The sequence below is a fragment of the Pieris rapae genome, chromosome 8, assembly GCF_905147795.1.
Source record: "Pieris rapae chromosome 8, ilPieRapa1.1, whole genome shotgun sequence".
In the NCBI taxonomy this organism is placed as follows: domain Eukaryota; kingdom Metazoa; phylum Arthropoda; class Insecta; order Lepidoptera; family Pieridae; genus Pieris; species Pieris rapae.
The window spans coordinates 4,860,935-4,876,777 of NC_059516.1; the positions used below are offsets into that span (position 1 = coordinate 4,860,935).

The 15,843-nt window shown below is 31.9% G+C and overlaps 1 protein-coding gene across 2 annotated transcripts in view; it reads right to left on the reverse strand.

The window, feature by feature from the left end:
* Window positions 1-15,404, reverse strand: part of LOC111002809 (extracellular serine/threonine protein CG31145) — a 47,033-nt gene extending 31,629 nt beyond the window's left edge. Inside the window, exons 1-2 of one of the 2 annotated variants that reach the window (XM_022273048.2) lie at window positions 15,278-15,404; window positions 12,213-12,245 (exon numbers count right to left, since the gene is read on the reverse strand). In XM_022273048.2, the coding sequence (XP_022128740.2) occupies window positions 12,213-12,245; window positions 15,278-15,333 (89 nt within the window). In that variant the 5' untranslated portion in view covers window positions 15,334-15,404. The remainder of the gene's footprint in view (window positions 1-12,212; window positions 12,246-15,277) is intronic. The other variant, XM_022273049.2, reaches the window with a different exon arrangement.
* Between the last annotated feature and the right edge of the window lie 439 nt (window positions 15,405-15,843).

Sequence of the window (15,843 nt, forward strand, 5' to 3'; positions counted from 1 at the left end):
CCCACGTTAAATCATATGAATAATGTTTCTGTCTCTTTTTACTGTCGCTTTTTCGTTGCATCCGGTTTGAAATCACAACGATTCTAAAGAAGTTTCACTTCAATAGAAGTAAAAGTTTTGTGTTAAAATAAACAATGTGTTAATGATTATTGAAGAATTTGAGTAGATAAAGACGACAAAACAATTAACCAGCCAAAGTATAGCAAAGAATTTAAAGCTAAGCGTAGACAAACTAATACGTGAGCCGTCTTTTGTTACGTGTACATGTTTCGCATATTTTTTCAACAAGTTTATCGCTCGTTAATTATACTTTTTTACGTTTCTCATACCGTGATATTTACAACTACTTCAGCGTAGTTTACGCAAACTGTCACATAATCAACAGCTAGATAACAGTACGAAACAATAACTTGGAAAATCTCCGAGCCGATACCGGTGGGAAATAGTACAGTTTTTTATTTAACCTGAACTTTTATTCAATACAGATGTATTGCTTATAAAACTGGAAAATATACACGCTCCAATTAAGATAAATACATTATAATGCTGTCTTAGCGCGGTACTCTACCTACTTATAGCGTTATTGCGTGATTATTTTGAAGGGTACTCCCAGGATTACCGTTCCCGATTTGAATTCAATACTCTATAGTTAAATCTAATCCTCAACAAAACAAAAACGTTAGCGTATATTCTGTTATAAAATACCTACGTAACCCTAAAAATGTTTAGAAAATGAAAAACGAGTTAATGAAAAAGTTGCCAATACTTTTATTGTTTTTCGAAGTAAGGACCGTTCCTCTCTACACATCGTCGCCTTCCACGGAACCATTGAGAAAAGCAGTGGGCCCATCCACTCTTACACTAATAGGTCACTCTCTTATATTCCTCTATCATGCGTCGCACTGATAATACAAGAAAACAATTATTGTGTTATTGGAGTATCTGAGTGTTTCTGTAATACTTCGATTTATGTACTGACATTACCGAATGCATTTGATAGTTTAAAAAATCGAAAACATTGAGTTTCTAATCTAAAAAAACATATTGATATAAAATGTCTATAAGATTAAACACCACACAAACATTGGTTCCCTTAATAATTCGCAAGCTTGTTTAGTTAAAAAAATCTTGGAATTGCGTTGCGTAAATACCATCATTCCATAAAATTTAAATTCCACGAGGCTGATTCTAGATGGATAAAAAAAAACTTTATTATGTGGCTTAAGCATCGGCTAGAGAAGCGAATCGTAGTCGAGTACGGCACGAATAACGAATAAATTAGTAACGACACCAATGTACAAATAAATACGCTTCGTTGCACGAGAATAAAGTATAATGTACGTTTATTATATAAATGGACATAATAATATTTACGATCAACCATTTCCTGTTACATGCGTTTACTGTTTACTGACATGTATAGAAGTTGATAAATATTTAGCAAATACCAAATCAAAATGATATGAATATGTTCCACGGACTCAATAGCAAATTTGAGTAAATAGTCTTTTGATGTTTTTATCAAATGATAGATGTCGCTATTTTTTTTTTATAAATCTCCCAACATATTGTCAAAACTTATAACTGCGGGTTTTCATACTCGTGATAACTTTTAAGTTTGGCACATTGATTTTGCAATAATAATTAGATAAACTTTATTGAAGTTATACTTATTTTGGCGTATGGAAAAAAAAATAACTGAAATGCAGTTGTGATTAACGATAAATATTAAATTAATCAAAAAGATTTTATTTAACGCGTATGTACATAACACACTCTTTTTTTAAACATATGTCCTCACTAAGACATCATTACGATCTAGCCTAACTTAAGACTAATAAGTATTTTAAGTCTAAACTAATTTACTAGAATGTATTGTTATCATAAGTAAGTGTCCAATAACACTACTTACAGTCTCTATCAAAGAGAGAACACTCTGTTATTGTGTTCTATTTTATCACTCATTGTTTAGCACTTAATATTAACTTACACTAACACTAATTCACTAGTTCAAATGGTTTTTGTAGTCCTTTTCTGTCTTCTCACTAGGCCCGTGGTGTCAAGGTTGTTGACATTCACGTGATGGTGGAGCCTATGTTCGTGTGCTCCAACAATCTTTTTTATTAATGTGGCGATGTCCTCCACATGGAGGTCGTAATTGCGAATGTACCAGGGGGTTTAGTCAAGACAACGTAACAGTAGTGTATGTAGAAATTCGAAAACTAAATTTGTAAAAAGTAGTTGCTCTGACACTAGCTGTCATTTTCATACAAATTTAGTTTTCGACTTCCTATATACACTATTGTAAAGCCGTTTTGACTAGACCCCCAGGGTGCATTGACTATTCTCCTGATCACTTTGTTTTGGAATCGTTGGATAACTTGGATGTTACTATTACTGGTACAGCCCAACAACTGTTAACCATAAGTCCATACAGGTGTTAGGACTTGTTTGCAGAACAGTAATTTATTTTCTACTGATAAAGTGGAATGCCTTCCGAGCAACCAGTACAATTTAGTACAGAGATCCAATTCTTCATCCATGGTTCTTTTTGACATGGACCTTCCATCGGAGTTTCGTGTCCAGCGTCATACCTAGGTACTTAGCTGACTTTTTTTTTTTTTTTTTTAGAATGGCACTTTGACGTTACCAATATATACTGGCAGGTAGTTTGATGTTTTGTTGGAAAAGTTTATGAGAACTTAATTAGACTGATTTAGTCTTATCCGCCATTTTTTGGTCCACAAGCCAACAATACTTATGGCTTTATATTTAATTAAATATACTGAAGATCATTTATATATATTGTGTCCGTAAATTGATGACATTTTAAACGTTTAAAAACCGAAGCAGGTGTTATTCATTATAAGTATATTTCTGTATTATTTTAATTAAGTTATATTTTTTGATATCATGTAGTTTTTAGGAGCGTTTTAATTTTTCAATTATAATTCAAAATAAAGTATTGTTCCTACTGTACTTTATTACTTAGTGACATAAAATGGTGAGAATAATAATCATGCCGTGAAATTAACTTTACGATTACAAAATTGCTTTCGAGATAATAAAAAAGGATGGAGACAAATTACCTATGAGGAAGTTAATGACTAAATTGTTCGTCGGCTGTTTCAATACGAGGACACACTAGTAGTATCTTCGTTACTACTATAAGTACTTTTGATATGGAGAAGATCGTTTGCTTAAATCTCATGGCAGCCTATATTTTTTTCTTTATAATTCTTAGACGCTTAGAAAGGTTACATTGTGTTGTAGCCGGCATTCCTACTCATTTGAATTTCTGCTCTTCACTGTTAGATTTTCTAAGAGAAACGAATGGCTTAACCCTAGAAAGATAGTCTGCGTAAAATTTACGCATGCGTTTTCGAAAAATTGCTCTCACTTTCTAATTAGCGCGAATCCATAGCTGTGCGTTTAGGACATTTCATTCGTCGTTGGGAGCTGCCACGTGCCGTAAGTGTCAATGAGGTAAGTGCCACCGATTTTGAAATATAACGACCGAGTGAGTCAAAATTACGCATGATTATCTTTATCGTGACTTTTATGATTTTGGCTTATATGACAGTTTTATTGTGTTTCGTAACTTTTAATACTTTATATCATAACTAATATTGTTATTTCATTTTTAAAGATATTGAGGCAAATATATAACACAATGGGGAGTACCAATTTAAACGAACACCAAATCCTGGCCGCTCTTATGCAAAGTGATGATGCTTCCGTGTGAGGACACCGACAGTAAAGTAGCGGACCACGACAGTGAAGATGAAGTGCAGAATGACACAGAAGAAGGGTTTGTAGACGAGATACAAGAAGAACAGCCGACGCCAAGCGGAAGTAATATCTTAGAAGAGCAAAGCGGTACTGAGCAACCATTCTCCACATCGGCCTTTCGTAGGATCGTAGCCTTGCAACAGAAGACAATTGGTTTACCTCAATCCCTTTGGCAACAAGCTTGCTACAAGAACCTTATAAGTTAACCATTGTGGGAACCATACGATCAAACAAACGTGAGATACCGGAAGAGCTACAAAACGGTCCCTCCAGGCTAGTGGGGACATCGATGTTTTGTTTTGACGGACCCCTTACTCTCGTCTCCTACAAACCGAAACCGGCAAAAATGGTTTATTTGTTATTATCTTGTGAGGAGAATGCTACTATCAACAAAGGTACTGGCAAACCAGAAATGATAATATATTATAATCAAACAAAAGGTGGCGTTGACACGCTAGACCAAATGTGTTCTCCGATGTCCTGTAGTAGAAAGACAAATAGATGGCCTATGGCTTTATTCTATGGAATTTGCCTGCCTTAACATTGCCTGCATTAATGCATATGTAAGTTACAGCCATAATGTTAATCGTAAAAGAGAAAAGCCTCTGAGTCGCAAAAGATTTATGAAAAATCTTAGCTTGGGACTGTCTTCTTTGTTTATGCGTAGACGTTTAGAAGTACCTACTTTGAAGAGATATTTGCGAGATAAAATCTCTAATATGTTGCCAATTAAAGTGCCTGTTACATCCGAAGACTATAGCAATGAGCCAGTAGCAAAAAAAAAGGATTTATTGTTCTTTTTGCCCTTCTAAAAAAAGGAGAAAGGCAAATGCGTCCTGCAAAAAATGTAAAAAAGTTATATGTTGTAAGCATAATACTGATATGTGCCAAAGCTGTTTGTAACTTACTTTTATGTAAATGTATGTTCCTAAATTATAAGAAAAGCTTACTGTTGATTTTCTACTTAAAATGAGTCTGATTATTAGAATAAAAAATAAGTTTTCATTAGGAAGAGTCAGTGTTATACTATTTTATTGACTTATAGAAGACGTTTAAAGTTTTGTTTATTTTTTAAATACAAATAAAGAAGTTTAACAAATTATCTGCATTATTAATTAATTTAATATATGAGTATATCTAATAACATAGAATTCATTTAAATAAACTATTAAACCTAAATCTACAACTAATTCAAATTCATGCGTAAATTTTACGCATGATTATCTTTTCCGTATTACAAAATATGATTATCTTTCCAGGGTTAAATAAAATTAAAATAAATCCACCCATTTCCTTAACATACGCATAGTCCTTTATCAAATAAGCCACAGATACGAGATGAGTAGAAGGAGATTTACATAAGTAACCTACATTGCTTTAAAAAGCATTTCTTTGTCAGAGGTGTGATGTGAGAAATTAAAACGTCTTAGACGAAATGTATTGAAAAACTCAGCGGAAATGAGGTTCTTTCTCCGCTCTTTTACATTTTTACTCTTTTAAAAGTCAAAGTACATTTTAGAACAGTTTACTGCAATTTAATTTTGAATCTGAAATGTTTAGTCTTTAGATCGTGAAGATTAAACTTGTGAATTCAAAGAAATAATATTGCTTCTGTAACACAACCTTCTGTACGTAATATTTTACGTTTAAACATATTTTTGGGTAAAGTTTGTTGTCAGTATGAAATGTCATAAACGCGTTGCATTGTCAAATCGTGTCAGTTTTTTGAAAGTGATTTAAAAAGGTGGTCTAAGTCTAAGATTGCATTTAGGGCACCAATGCATTTCTCTTCATGTGCGTTACTCTTACAGTAACGAAAAAGCGCGTCACAAGTTACAAAAAATAATATAAAAGTAAGCTTTCAAAAGTAAATCAAATTAAATGCATACGTGACAACTTGGTCTAATATTCTCTCAAAGTCACATAATTTAACATTCCAGAAGCCTTCAAATAATGATATACAATAAAAAATAATTATATAATTCTGTTAGAATTTGACCTTTACCTAGACATGAGTGACAAAACATCAAGGTCGAAGTCTGAGAACTTGTTATCTTGGCACAATTGAATATAATACAGTAAAACGATTCAACGTTCGTAACAAAAGAACTATTTTTTATTTATTATAGCATACTAACCGCACTAAAAACTTTAGATAAATGTCAAGCCAATGCAAGATTGTTGAATGTGATTTACGAAGAAGCACAACGTAAAGAATAATGATTATTTGAAAGAACGTTTTTAATCGACTTAACACGTTTTACTGTAAAATATTTAAAGTATATAACAGCTATGATGTTTTAGGTAAACAGCCTAATATAATATTTATTTTTATAGAACCAGCAAACGGATAGGATGTTAAGTGATACCGCCATCCATGGACACTCTCAAGGGACATGCTGCCGAGAGATTGAGAAGAACAGACGGCCTTTTAAAAATTGGTACGATCTCTCTTTAAGGACCGTGACACATCTCTATTACAATTGTGATTTTGTTTGTATCACAGGCTATAGTGTCCCAATTAAATACCACTGGTGTAGGCATAAGTAGAAATATGGACATTGTAATTACATTTTTCTATTAATGTCATATGATTATTGTGTAGCAACCAGGCATACCAAAGTAAGCAAAAGGTTTTATTTTTATGAATCTATAGAATCTGTAATATATACAATTAAACAGAAATTCATGTTTATAACCCTTTATACTGACGCTACAAGAGTCATCCTCGTTAAAATTTCTGAGAATATTTTGCAATTAATGATTACAGTTATTCAGATAGTATAAACAATATTTCATCACTATTGCAATGTTGATATTATCTGTATACCTATAAATACTAACAAAACTTTCACTAAAATCTGGCTATTCTTATAGTCTTTATCTATGAATTACCTAATCTACTTTCAATCACTTAGCATCACATAACCACCGACAACTATAGACAATGATGTGATGTGAAGTGATGCTAATTGTATATAAACATTAACTAAAAACATATTTTTAGTACTCTACTTCCACACAAGCAGGAAATCAGTACCAAGAAATTCAATCATTTATAAGGTGAGAAGCGCAGAAGACCATTTACGCGCAACCGAGCCCTCCACAAGAGCTAGGTATTTTTCCTAAAATAAAAATAAACTTTCAAATAAATCGTAATTCACAAAGATTCTTAATTTATTACGGGTATAATATTTAATCCTTTATTGACCTTGTAAGACCATTGTCATTTTGTTTTGTTGATCATTTTGTATTCAGATCACCAAAGGCTTTATATAGTTTGCGTATAATTTAAAATTCGAATAAATTTGCGTAATTAAATGTTGCCTTTTTCTAAATTTAAAATATATATAGTTGTTAGGATAGGATATTTCATTCCAGTGTCATTGACCTTGCTGTGTAAGCAGGATGTTACCTCAATTTAGAAGATACACACATGACCCATGTATTTGATAGTTTCTGACATACAGCGACATTTGATCATGTATGTGAATTCTGTACACGTATAAAAGAAAACGGAATTCAGATACAAACATTTTTTAAAACAATAAAAGTCCCGTACTGAATAATTATATTTATTAAATTTTGGCGTTGCTCAGCGAAGTGTTGCCGTAAATCTATTAAAATGGCATACGGTTTTTTATTTGTTTTTATTATTGCCGTAAGATAAACTACTGCGAATCGCACTTTTGTTTTTTATGCTCATCACCCTATTTATAGGTTTTTTTTTGTAATTTACAGATATCAAATAATAAACTTTCGATACCGCATCTCATTTGTAATACATTATACCAACAAATAATGAAGATTTGAAAACAGTGATAGAAACGCTTTTTAGTTAGATTGTATGATGACCAAACTTTACTTGGACAAAGACACACTTATGGCATATATTAATATTCAAGATATGTTTTTCCTAATTTCGTTGTTTTCTCCAAATTTCCCTGTCGTGACTTTGATTAAGATCGTTTTAGATGTTCACATCCGTGTAAGTAGAACTGATAGAGGTTGTTTGTATGCATCACGGGCGGAAATCAGCATGTCTTTGCATACGACACACTTGTGGAGTCGATGTTTCTGATATTCTTATGTTAAAAGTGGAATAAAACGTTCACCTTTCGACGACTTTTTATTATTGCTTAGACAGAAATAATCTAAGGTTAAAAATCACCAAAAAGCACTACTATCTTGGTGCCAGATAGGCAAATTCCATCCAACTAAAGATTAATAATAACGAACATACGATACAGAAACAAATAAATATAATATCAAACTTTTGACCAAATAGAGTATGTCCATGAGTTCCCTTGCAAATCTCAAGTGCTATTTCGAAATTTAAGTCGAGAGTTTTCGAGTAACAAGAATTAACAAGAAACGCATATTATACTACTATAATTTTTCCGTCCCAATACACACTTTAAATTGATACATCGGCATAGATAACTTAAAATTGAGGCTTTCTGTCGTTGACCGAAACTTAAGCCACAAAATTGTATTGTATTTCAATCATAATCGATGAAAAGAAAGTACGTTTTTTTTCTAATGGTTGGTAGTTTGTATGAAAACAAACATTGTTTGTAAAAATTACACGCAGTACCTTCTCCACTATACGCGATTATATACGCGACGGCGAATGAAATATTTAGTACTAGAAAATCTTTCTTCTTATCGCACCTTGTAAAATCGTTAAAGCGATTAAGATGTAAATGAGTTTCCTTAACGTGACATAATGCATTTTTCTACAAACAAAACGTCTATTCAGACATTATTCCATTCGGATCCTGTACGTGCCTGTAACTAATGCTTTACGCTTATCTTCATAAAATAGCGACGTCACTTCTTGTGTGGCGTGAAATCTGAATGCTAATTCAGAATGTTTTGATAACTACTATTGTTGATTATTACCGATATGAAACGCTCGTTATATTTTGTAAGAGGAAAATAATTTTTATAATGGCGGCGACCACGAAGGATGTAAATAATGAGATTTGTTTTATTATACATATTTTAATCAAGCGTTTCTTTGTATTAAAGAAGTTTATTACTTTTTAAGTTTCCAGCTTCCGCAGTTAACTATATTACCCAATACATAAAATCCACGAGAAAACACTTTTTTTGAATAAAGTTGGAAAAGTGTTGCTAAAGTGATTTATGACCATTTTTTAATGTGTTTGTATTTTTATGACAGATCATTTATTTCTATTTTTCTTGATAATATGTTCAATATTAGAACACTGATTCTAGAAAATCTTTGTTAAAACAATATATACAATTTTGTGAGGCAATGTCTTGCAACTACTTAGATGACACTCTAAAATCTTGCGAAATTTAACACATAGGGAATTGTTTCGACATTTTGACACAAGTTATAAAATCAAATCAAGGCTTCATTAGAACATAGAAGTGAGAAAAACATTTAGCTTTACTTATAAGAATATATTTTATTCGAGAGATCTTATTAATTTAATTTACAAAATTATGTTCATCTCGGTTGTTTGAAAATTAAAAAATAACATACATATTGTTAAATTTATACATTATATAGAGCACTTAAAAATACGGTTATAATATGGTTTTATACGATTTAGTTTGGTTCGTTTTAACACGCTTATCATGAATTATGGTAGAAACTAGAAACTAGCAAATATAGACTCTAAAGTTATTACAAAATATCGTTTTTCTCTAATAATTTAATGTCAAACGAAATTGGTTTCATACTTGCATAATTTTATCGCTATTTAGAATTTTCCTAAATAGCGATAAAATCTTATTCAAAGATCTGTTAATGTAACAAATGTGCAATTTTTGAGTCCTTGGCCTCTGACGTTTTGGAGCTTTCAACAGACGTCACGCGCGAGATGAATTTATATGAATGGTTGGCTCCAATCCAACGCAAAACGTAACCTAGAACTTTTATAAACTGAAGGAATTCATTACTACACAAATTGTTTCACATGTTTACATCTTCATTACAGAAACTTTTATTTTTTTCTCATATAGTAATTAACTTCTTTTAAACCTAGAACTTTAGCTTTAATTTTAAACACAACAATAAAGATAACACCACACTACAATACAGTTTGAGAGGAGAATACACATTGCCCTTTTATTAAATGTTTAAGAAACGTGAAAATAAAAACCTAATATTGTAGTTTTCTATGGCTTCTCTGCGTTTGTGTGTGTTACTGAAAAAAAAATTAACACAAAAACAAAGAAACTACAGATGTAATAGGTTCGAAGTTCAATTTGCTTTTAGAACATATTATTTGCAATTCCAAGAAGTTTTTATCACCAAGGAGTTTACATTAGTAATTTTCGTAAAGACGCGCGTAATAACTATAGTCTATAACTCTTTGGTAAACAAAAATGACACGTTTCGAAGCACAATATTAATTTTAATAAGTAAATTCTATTCTCGATATCACTAAGTCTAAGCTTCTTGTACTTTCGTACAATGTTTTCACCGAATTATATTGTATACATAAAAACTACACAAAATATTTACTCAATTTAAAATTATTATATCATGTTAATTAAGTATTACCACTGATATAGCGTCTATGGTTTCAATTATTATAGTGGGCTAAAACCTTATTAAGTTATAAGAGAACAGGAAGTATTCTAATTTAATACACGTGAGAAATAAACAATGTATGATACATTATTTCGCTAGTCATAATAAATTAGTGTACAATTTGCCGTAACAATATATCAGTACAGTTTGGCACTGTTTAACAGGTGTCATCGCCCTGTAGTCTCGGAGAAAATTACTTGCAATTTATTATTTATTAATATATTTAGTTAAGATATAAGACGTGCCATCTGGTCATTTATAACTGACCGATTGAGACGTTAGTGGTAATGATAATTTATAATAATTCTATTACTTCCCATAGGATCATTATTTGCGCTAAAACAAAAACATTGATTGTTATGTTTAGGTTTTAATAAACAATATTCTAAAATAATATATAAGCAGAGTGGGAACGCGTACAGCTACCAACAGTAAAGTCGTTTGTTTGAAAGTCTTGTATTTGAAACCGGCAATAATTAATCCCAAAAACGACGTTGGTACAGATGGCTCATCACCTACTTGCCTTTTTGATCAATAAATAAAACAAATGTAAAAACCCATATAAGGCTGGCGCGCCAGTCAATTACTGTAATCCAAATATGGATGAAATAAGTAAATCATATTCCTAATACATATTGTTTACTGTTTATTTATTTTTTCCTTAAACGCACATTTATTTTTAATTTATAATTGTCTATTCTCTATTATTTATTATCTTTTGTCGATCCGAAGTGGTGGAGGCCTGATGACCTGTAACACATGTGCTCTAACTTTAGCAGGCATTAGTCTCACATAAACAATAATTATTCCTAAAAAGAAGAATGACAATTATTTACATACATTAATAAATATTTGTAACTTATCATGTATGAAGTTTTGTAAGAAAATAAATAAAGATTATTATTTACGATAAATTGCGTATCAGGCCAATACGGGCTTAAACGATTTTTTTGATTTTAACCCTCAGAGGGTAGTATCTACGGTGTGTTATAGTACATTTCATAAACTATAGATAACTAACGTGCTATAGTAAACATATACAAAACTGAAAGAGCCTCCTGCCCGTTTGCCCCCGTTCTATAAAAAAAAATCTTAATATATATATTTCTTGTGTGCGTGTGTATGTGACTGAACTCCTCCTAAACGACTGGACCGATTTAGACGAAATTTTTTGTGTGTGTTCAAGGGGATCTGGGAATGGTTTAGATTCACAATTTTGTTGTGACAATGTTTTTTTAATTAATTTTCAATTTATTAGTTGTTTTTGATTTTGGAATGTTTTACATTGGATCCGACAGACGGCGCCACCATCGCAGTGTCCAATTTTAAATAATATTCGAATTTTAATTTTAGTCTGTCCCGAAATTTAAAAAAAGTTTTGTTATCATTGTGTTATATCGTGTGTGACCATGTGCTGGATCGTTAGATATTGTCATAACATTTGAATAATAATTTTCATCAAAATGGCTTATTAAAAATTGAAATTTTGAAATTAAAGACGTGTAGACAGGACAACGTCTGTCGGATCCGCTAGTGTACATATAATATGCATGTTACGGAGAGACTCTTTAGCATCGGAAGCGGAAGGCGTGCGCACGCAATGTTGCGTCTTCGGACGTCTTCACGCAGCGATGAGTTCAATAGCGAATACGAACGGGAAAGTCATTACTAATAATGTTAGTATTCAATTGCGGTCTTCGCGATAATCCTGAGATAAAGAATCTTTTATTTTTTTTTATGCAATTCCAGTTTCATCTCAGTTAGATTAGGTTGTAAAGTTTGTAGAGTAAGGAAAATCATTACCTACTAATAATAATATAGGTAGTAGGAGAATTATTAAACTCACCGAAAACAAAAACACACAGCCGAGCCCAGATTTCTGTAACAAAAGAGAAATTTGTTGACCAAAGACAAAAAGACATACATAATGGTTTAATCATAAACTGCTTGAGCTCCTTCGAATTCGCTGTTTGGATAAAAACCTTATCTTCTGCTACAGAACTGAATCCGTTTTTTTTTAGTATTTATTTGTCTATGTGAATGTTATTGCATTGAAAAGGGACCGATCAGTATGATAAGCATAGAAAAAACCAGTGCTGCAACCTTATCTGGGTCCTCAAATTATTAAATCTGTTTCGTGATCATTTGCTTTTTCTAATAGGTATCCTCCACCTCACAATGAACCTTCACCGTGTTAGTGTTAAATAGCCGCATCCACACCGGACGATCCAAAATAAATCTGCGGTCCCATGATCCATGATCCAAGATCTGCGAATTGTGGACATAGAGAGGCCATAGGCGCACGAGGTTCAAACCAAAACAGACTTGCGAACTGGTTGTAAATGTAAATTTACAATTAATTTAATTTGCTTTTCTTGACGTTCATAAGTGTACATGTTTAACTATATGAATAAAGATATTTTGATTTGATTTGATTTGAACACCTCAGGATCACATGATCATCGCCCGCCGGAGCCTACTGACAACACTACACTATCATCCTATAACCCTAATCTTATTTATTTAATATCTACCTACAAAAATATCATAGTTATACTCCGGTAAAATTAAGCAACTACAGAATTACCAAAATGGCTTTTACGAGCTAGTAATAACTTATATACATTTATGATATCCTTCTGACAATGGCACTATTTCATTATATTGAAAGCACGCTTAAAGAGTAATAATACTTTATATGATTAATTTTATTTATTAGTTTTATTATTGTATTGTGTTATTATGTGTATTAATGTGTGTAATTCGGCAGATGTATAAAGTCGGAAGATATGGAATAAATTTGTAAAATATTTAAGAAATGTATTAATTTCAACCTGAAACTACTATAACCGTCGACAATTAAATGCAAGATCCAATGTGGCAGTGTATTAATTACTATATTCATCATTAATAATTCATATTATCATATTTGTAGAAACGTCAGTAGGGTTATAATTACGCTAATCGATTTGAAAGTGGAATGACGTATCAATGGCTTGTCAATTAACAATGTCGCCACATACATATTATATTTCAATTATATGCTATACATTTATTTAGTATATTTTTTATGTTGCTGTTATTTTTATGAACCTACTCTCGTGTCTTTCAATAAATAAATTAATGTAATTTAAACTACGAAATCCCGATCATAGGTATCTTAAAAAAGGTTGTAAGTATACAGATATAAATATTTTGTTTCTGCGCGTTTTAAAGTAAAATGAATTCACTTGTAATTATTGTTTATTTTCTAGCATCTAATTACCACAATTCTTTGTGGTAATTAGGTGCTACTAGAAATTCAAATCAAGACCAACGGTCACCCAATATATTATTATAATCATATATTATATCATAAAAACAAAATTATATTGTAAAATTAATAGGTAAAAATTTAGTTATAATTAAATTTTGGATCATACATTCGATCCCCGGCTGTTTACTACACACACATGGTCTGTGGCGTATTTAATACACGCTCGTACGGTGAAAGAAAGCAAAATTAAGAAACCGGTATGTCTTATACCTAAAAACTCTACTGTGTCGGGCCAGAAGGCTGATCGCCTACTTATCTATTAAAAAACAATAACGCCAAAACAGATACATATGTCTGAGGCCAACGCCTCAAAAGGTTATACAGCCACATTAAATTAAACGTCGATAAATAAAATATCAACATAAATACTCCGTGGGCGGGTGTCATTACAGTATAAACTTCAAATCAAACAGCAACTCGGACCACTAACAGACGTCGACGGTCCTAATTGACTTTAAAATACACCGCGAAATAAAATACGCCACCAATAAAATGAGTATCGTCTGCTTTTCAGCGGTAATTATGGTGATTCGCTCGAACTTGTTAAAATTAATGTTGAATTTAAGTTTCACATTTCACAAAGTTGCTCTGTGTCGCCGTTACACGAAGGCTTGTAATAAATAGTTTGTATAGTCATCGTGATTGTTATGTTTGCAATAAGTCCTACGAAATAAGTGCCAATGGCAAGCTTTTGTAAGTAAAATAAAAGTTTAAGTCACTACACTACATTGCATACACAAGAAATTGGTATTTAGTACACTAGTCTTAATTAAAGAAAGAGAACATTTACGAATTTCCAAAACAATGTAACGCATACATTATTCGGAGCTTATTAAACCTGCAAAAACGAAAGCACAATAACCTCGACATACGGTCAACTAAAGTAAAAGTGACGGCGCAATTATATATTTACATCACAACACAGGTTTACGGCCCAAGGTCGAAGACAGGTTTAAGTGGCCCGCATCCGTCATCAGTACATTGTGCTCATAGTTCACATATTATTACGTTTCTAGCATTGTATTAGAATTAACAAATACTAAAATGTTACTTATTAGTGTATTAGTGATACGTTCCTCTACTTACAATTACCCACACGGATTTGGCAACTTAAATTATAACATAAATTGTATTTCTTCAGCTCTTGTCAGGTCTTGGAACAGGAAATCAGCTAATTTGAAGTTAATTTTCTTGATGAGACTTTAAAATGTAACGAATTGAGCTTAATCTATTTGTAAAAACGGCAAAGTAATCATTTTTTTTTGTTTATTTTTTCACAGTGAAAAAAACGCGGTTTCTGCTAAATGATAAATTGAATAAGTTTATGTTAGTAACATAATGTCACGAATCGCTAATTATGTAGTCACAGACGAAGAATGCTCAAAAATCTTTTAAATAAATATATAAAAATCTACATTACAAACTGATTTGAAAATTCATAATAATTAATCCTAAACGTTCTACTTCAGAATAATATTGAATTATTATATTATATTTTCTCCCAGCCAGATATTATTGTATTTATTATTTTTTTCTAAATCGTTAACTAGGATTTTACTTCTAAATAAATAAAACCTCAAAATTCGAAAACTTACCTGTACATCAACACCAAACAAAACTGTAAATACCGCATCACTTTCACAGGTAACATTCATAACATGAAACGCACTAACATATCAGTACTGGTGTAAATCGAGCTGTTTCTCGCGTTGTTTTGAGCGAATCATGAAAAGCTCTTGCGCCCACGCATCTCTCGCGCTATAAAGAGAACGAATGTCGCCGGCCCTGGCGCAAGGTTGCTGGATTATCGCTGTACTTTCCGAATTCTTTCCTATTTTTATTTTATGAATGAAATTGCATGTGAAGTAGTTTTTTATTTAGTATTGAACATGCCGTAAAGTGCCTCCTCATTTTCTCCTCAATATCCTATAAATATCCTGTTTTAAACATATTTTAATGCAATCTATGTAATTTATGATTTACCAGAAGCAGCCGTGTGGCATATTCTTAACTGATTCCGAAGAACCAACCCCGAGGTACATGTTCATTAGTGTAACTGGGTAGTAGTTACAAGAACCCAGTTACACTAATGAACATTTCTGCGTGCACCTAATTTCAACGTCGTTTAGAAACTGACATCTCATGGAAACGAAAGTCATGT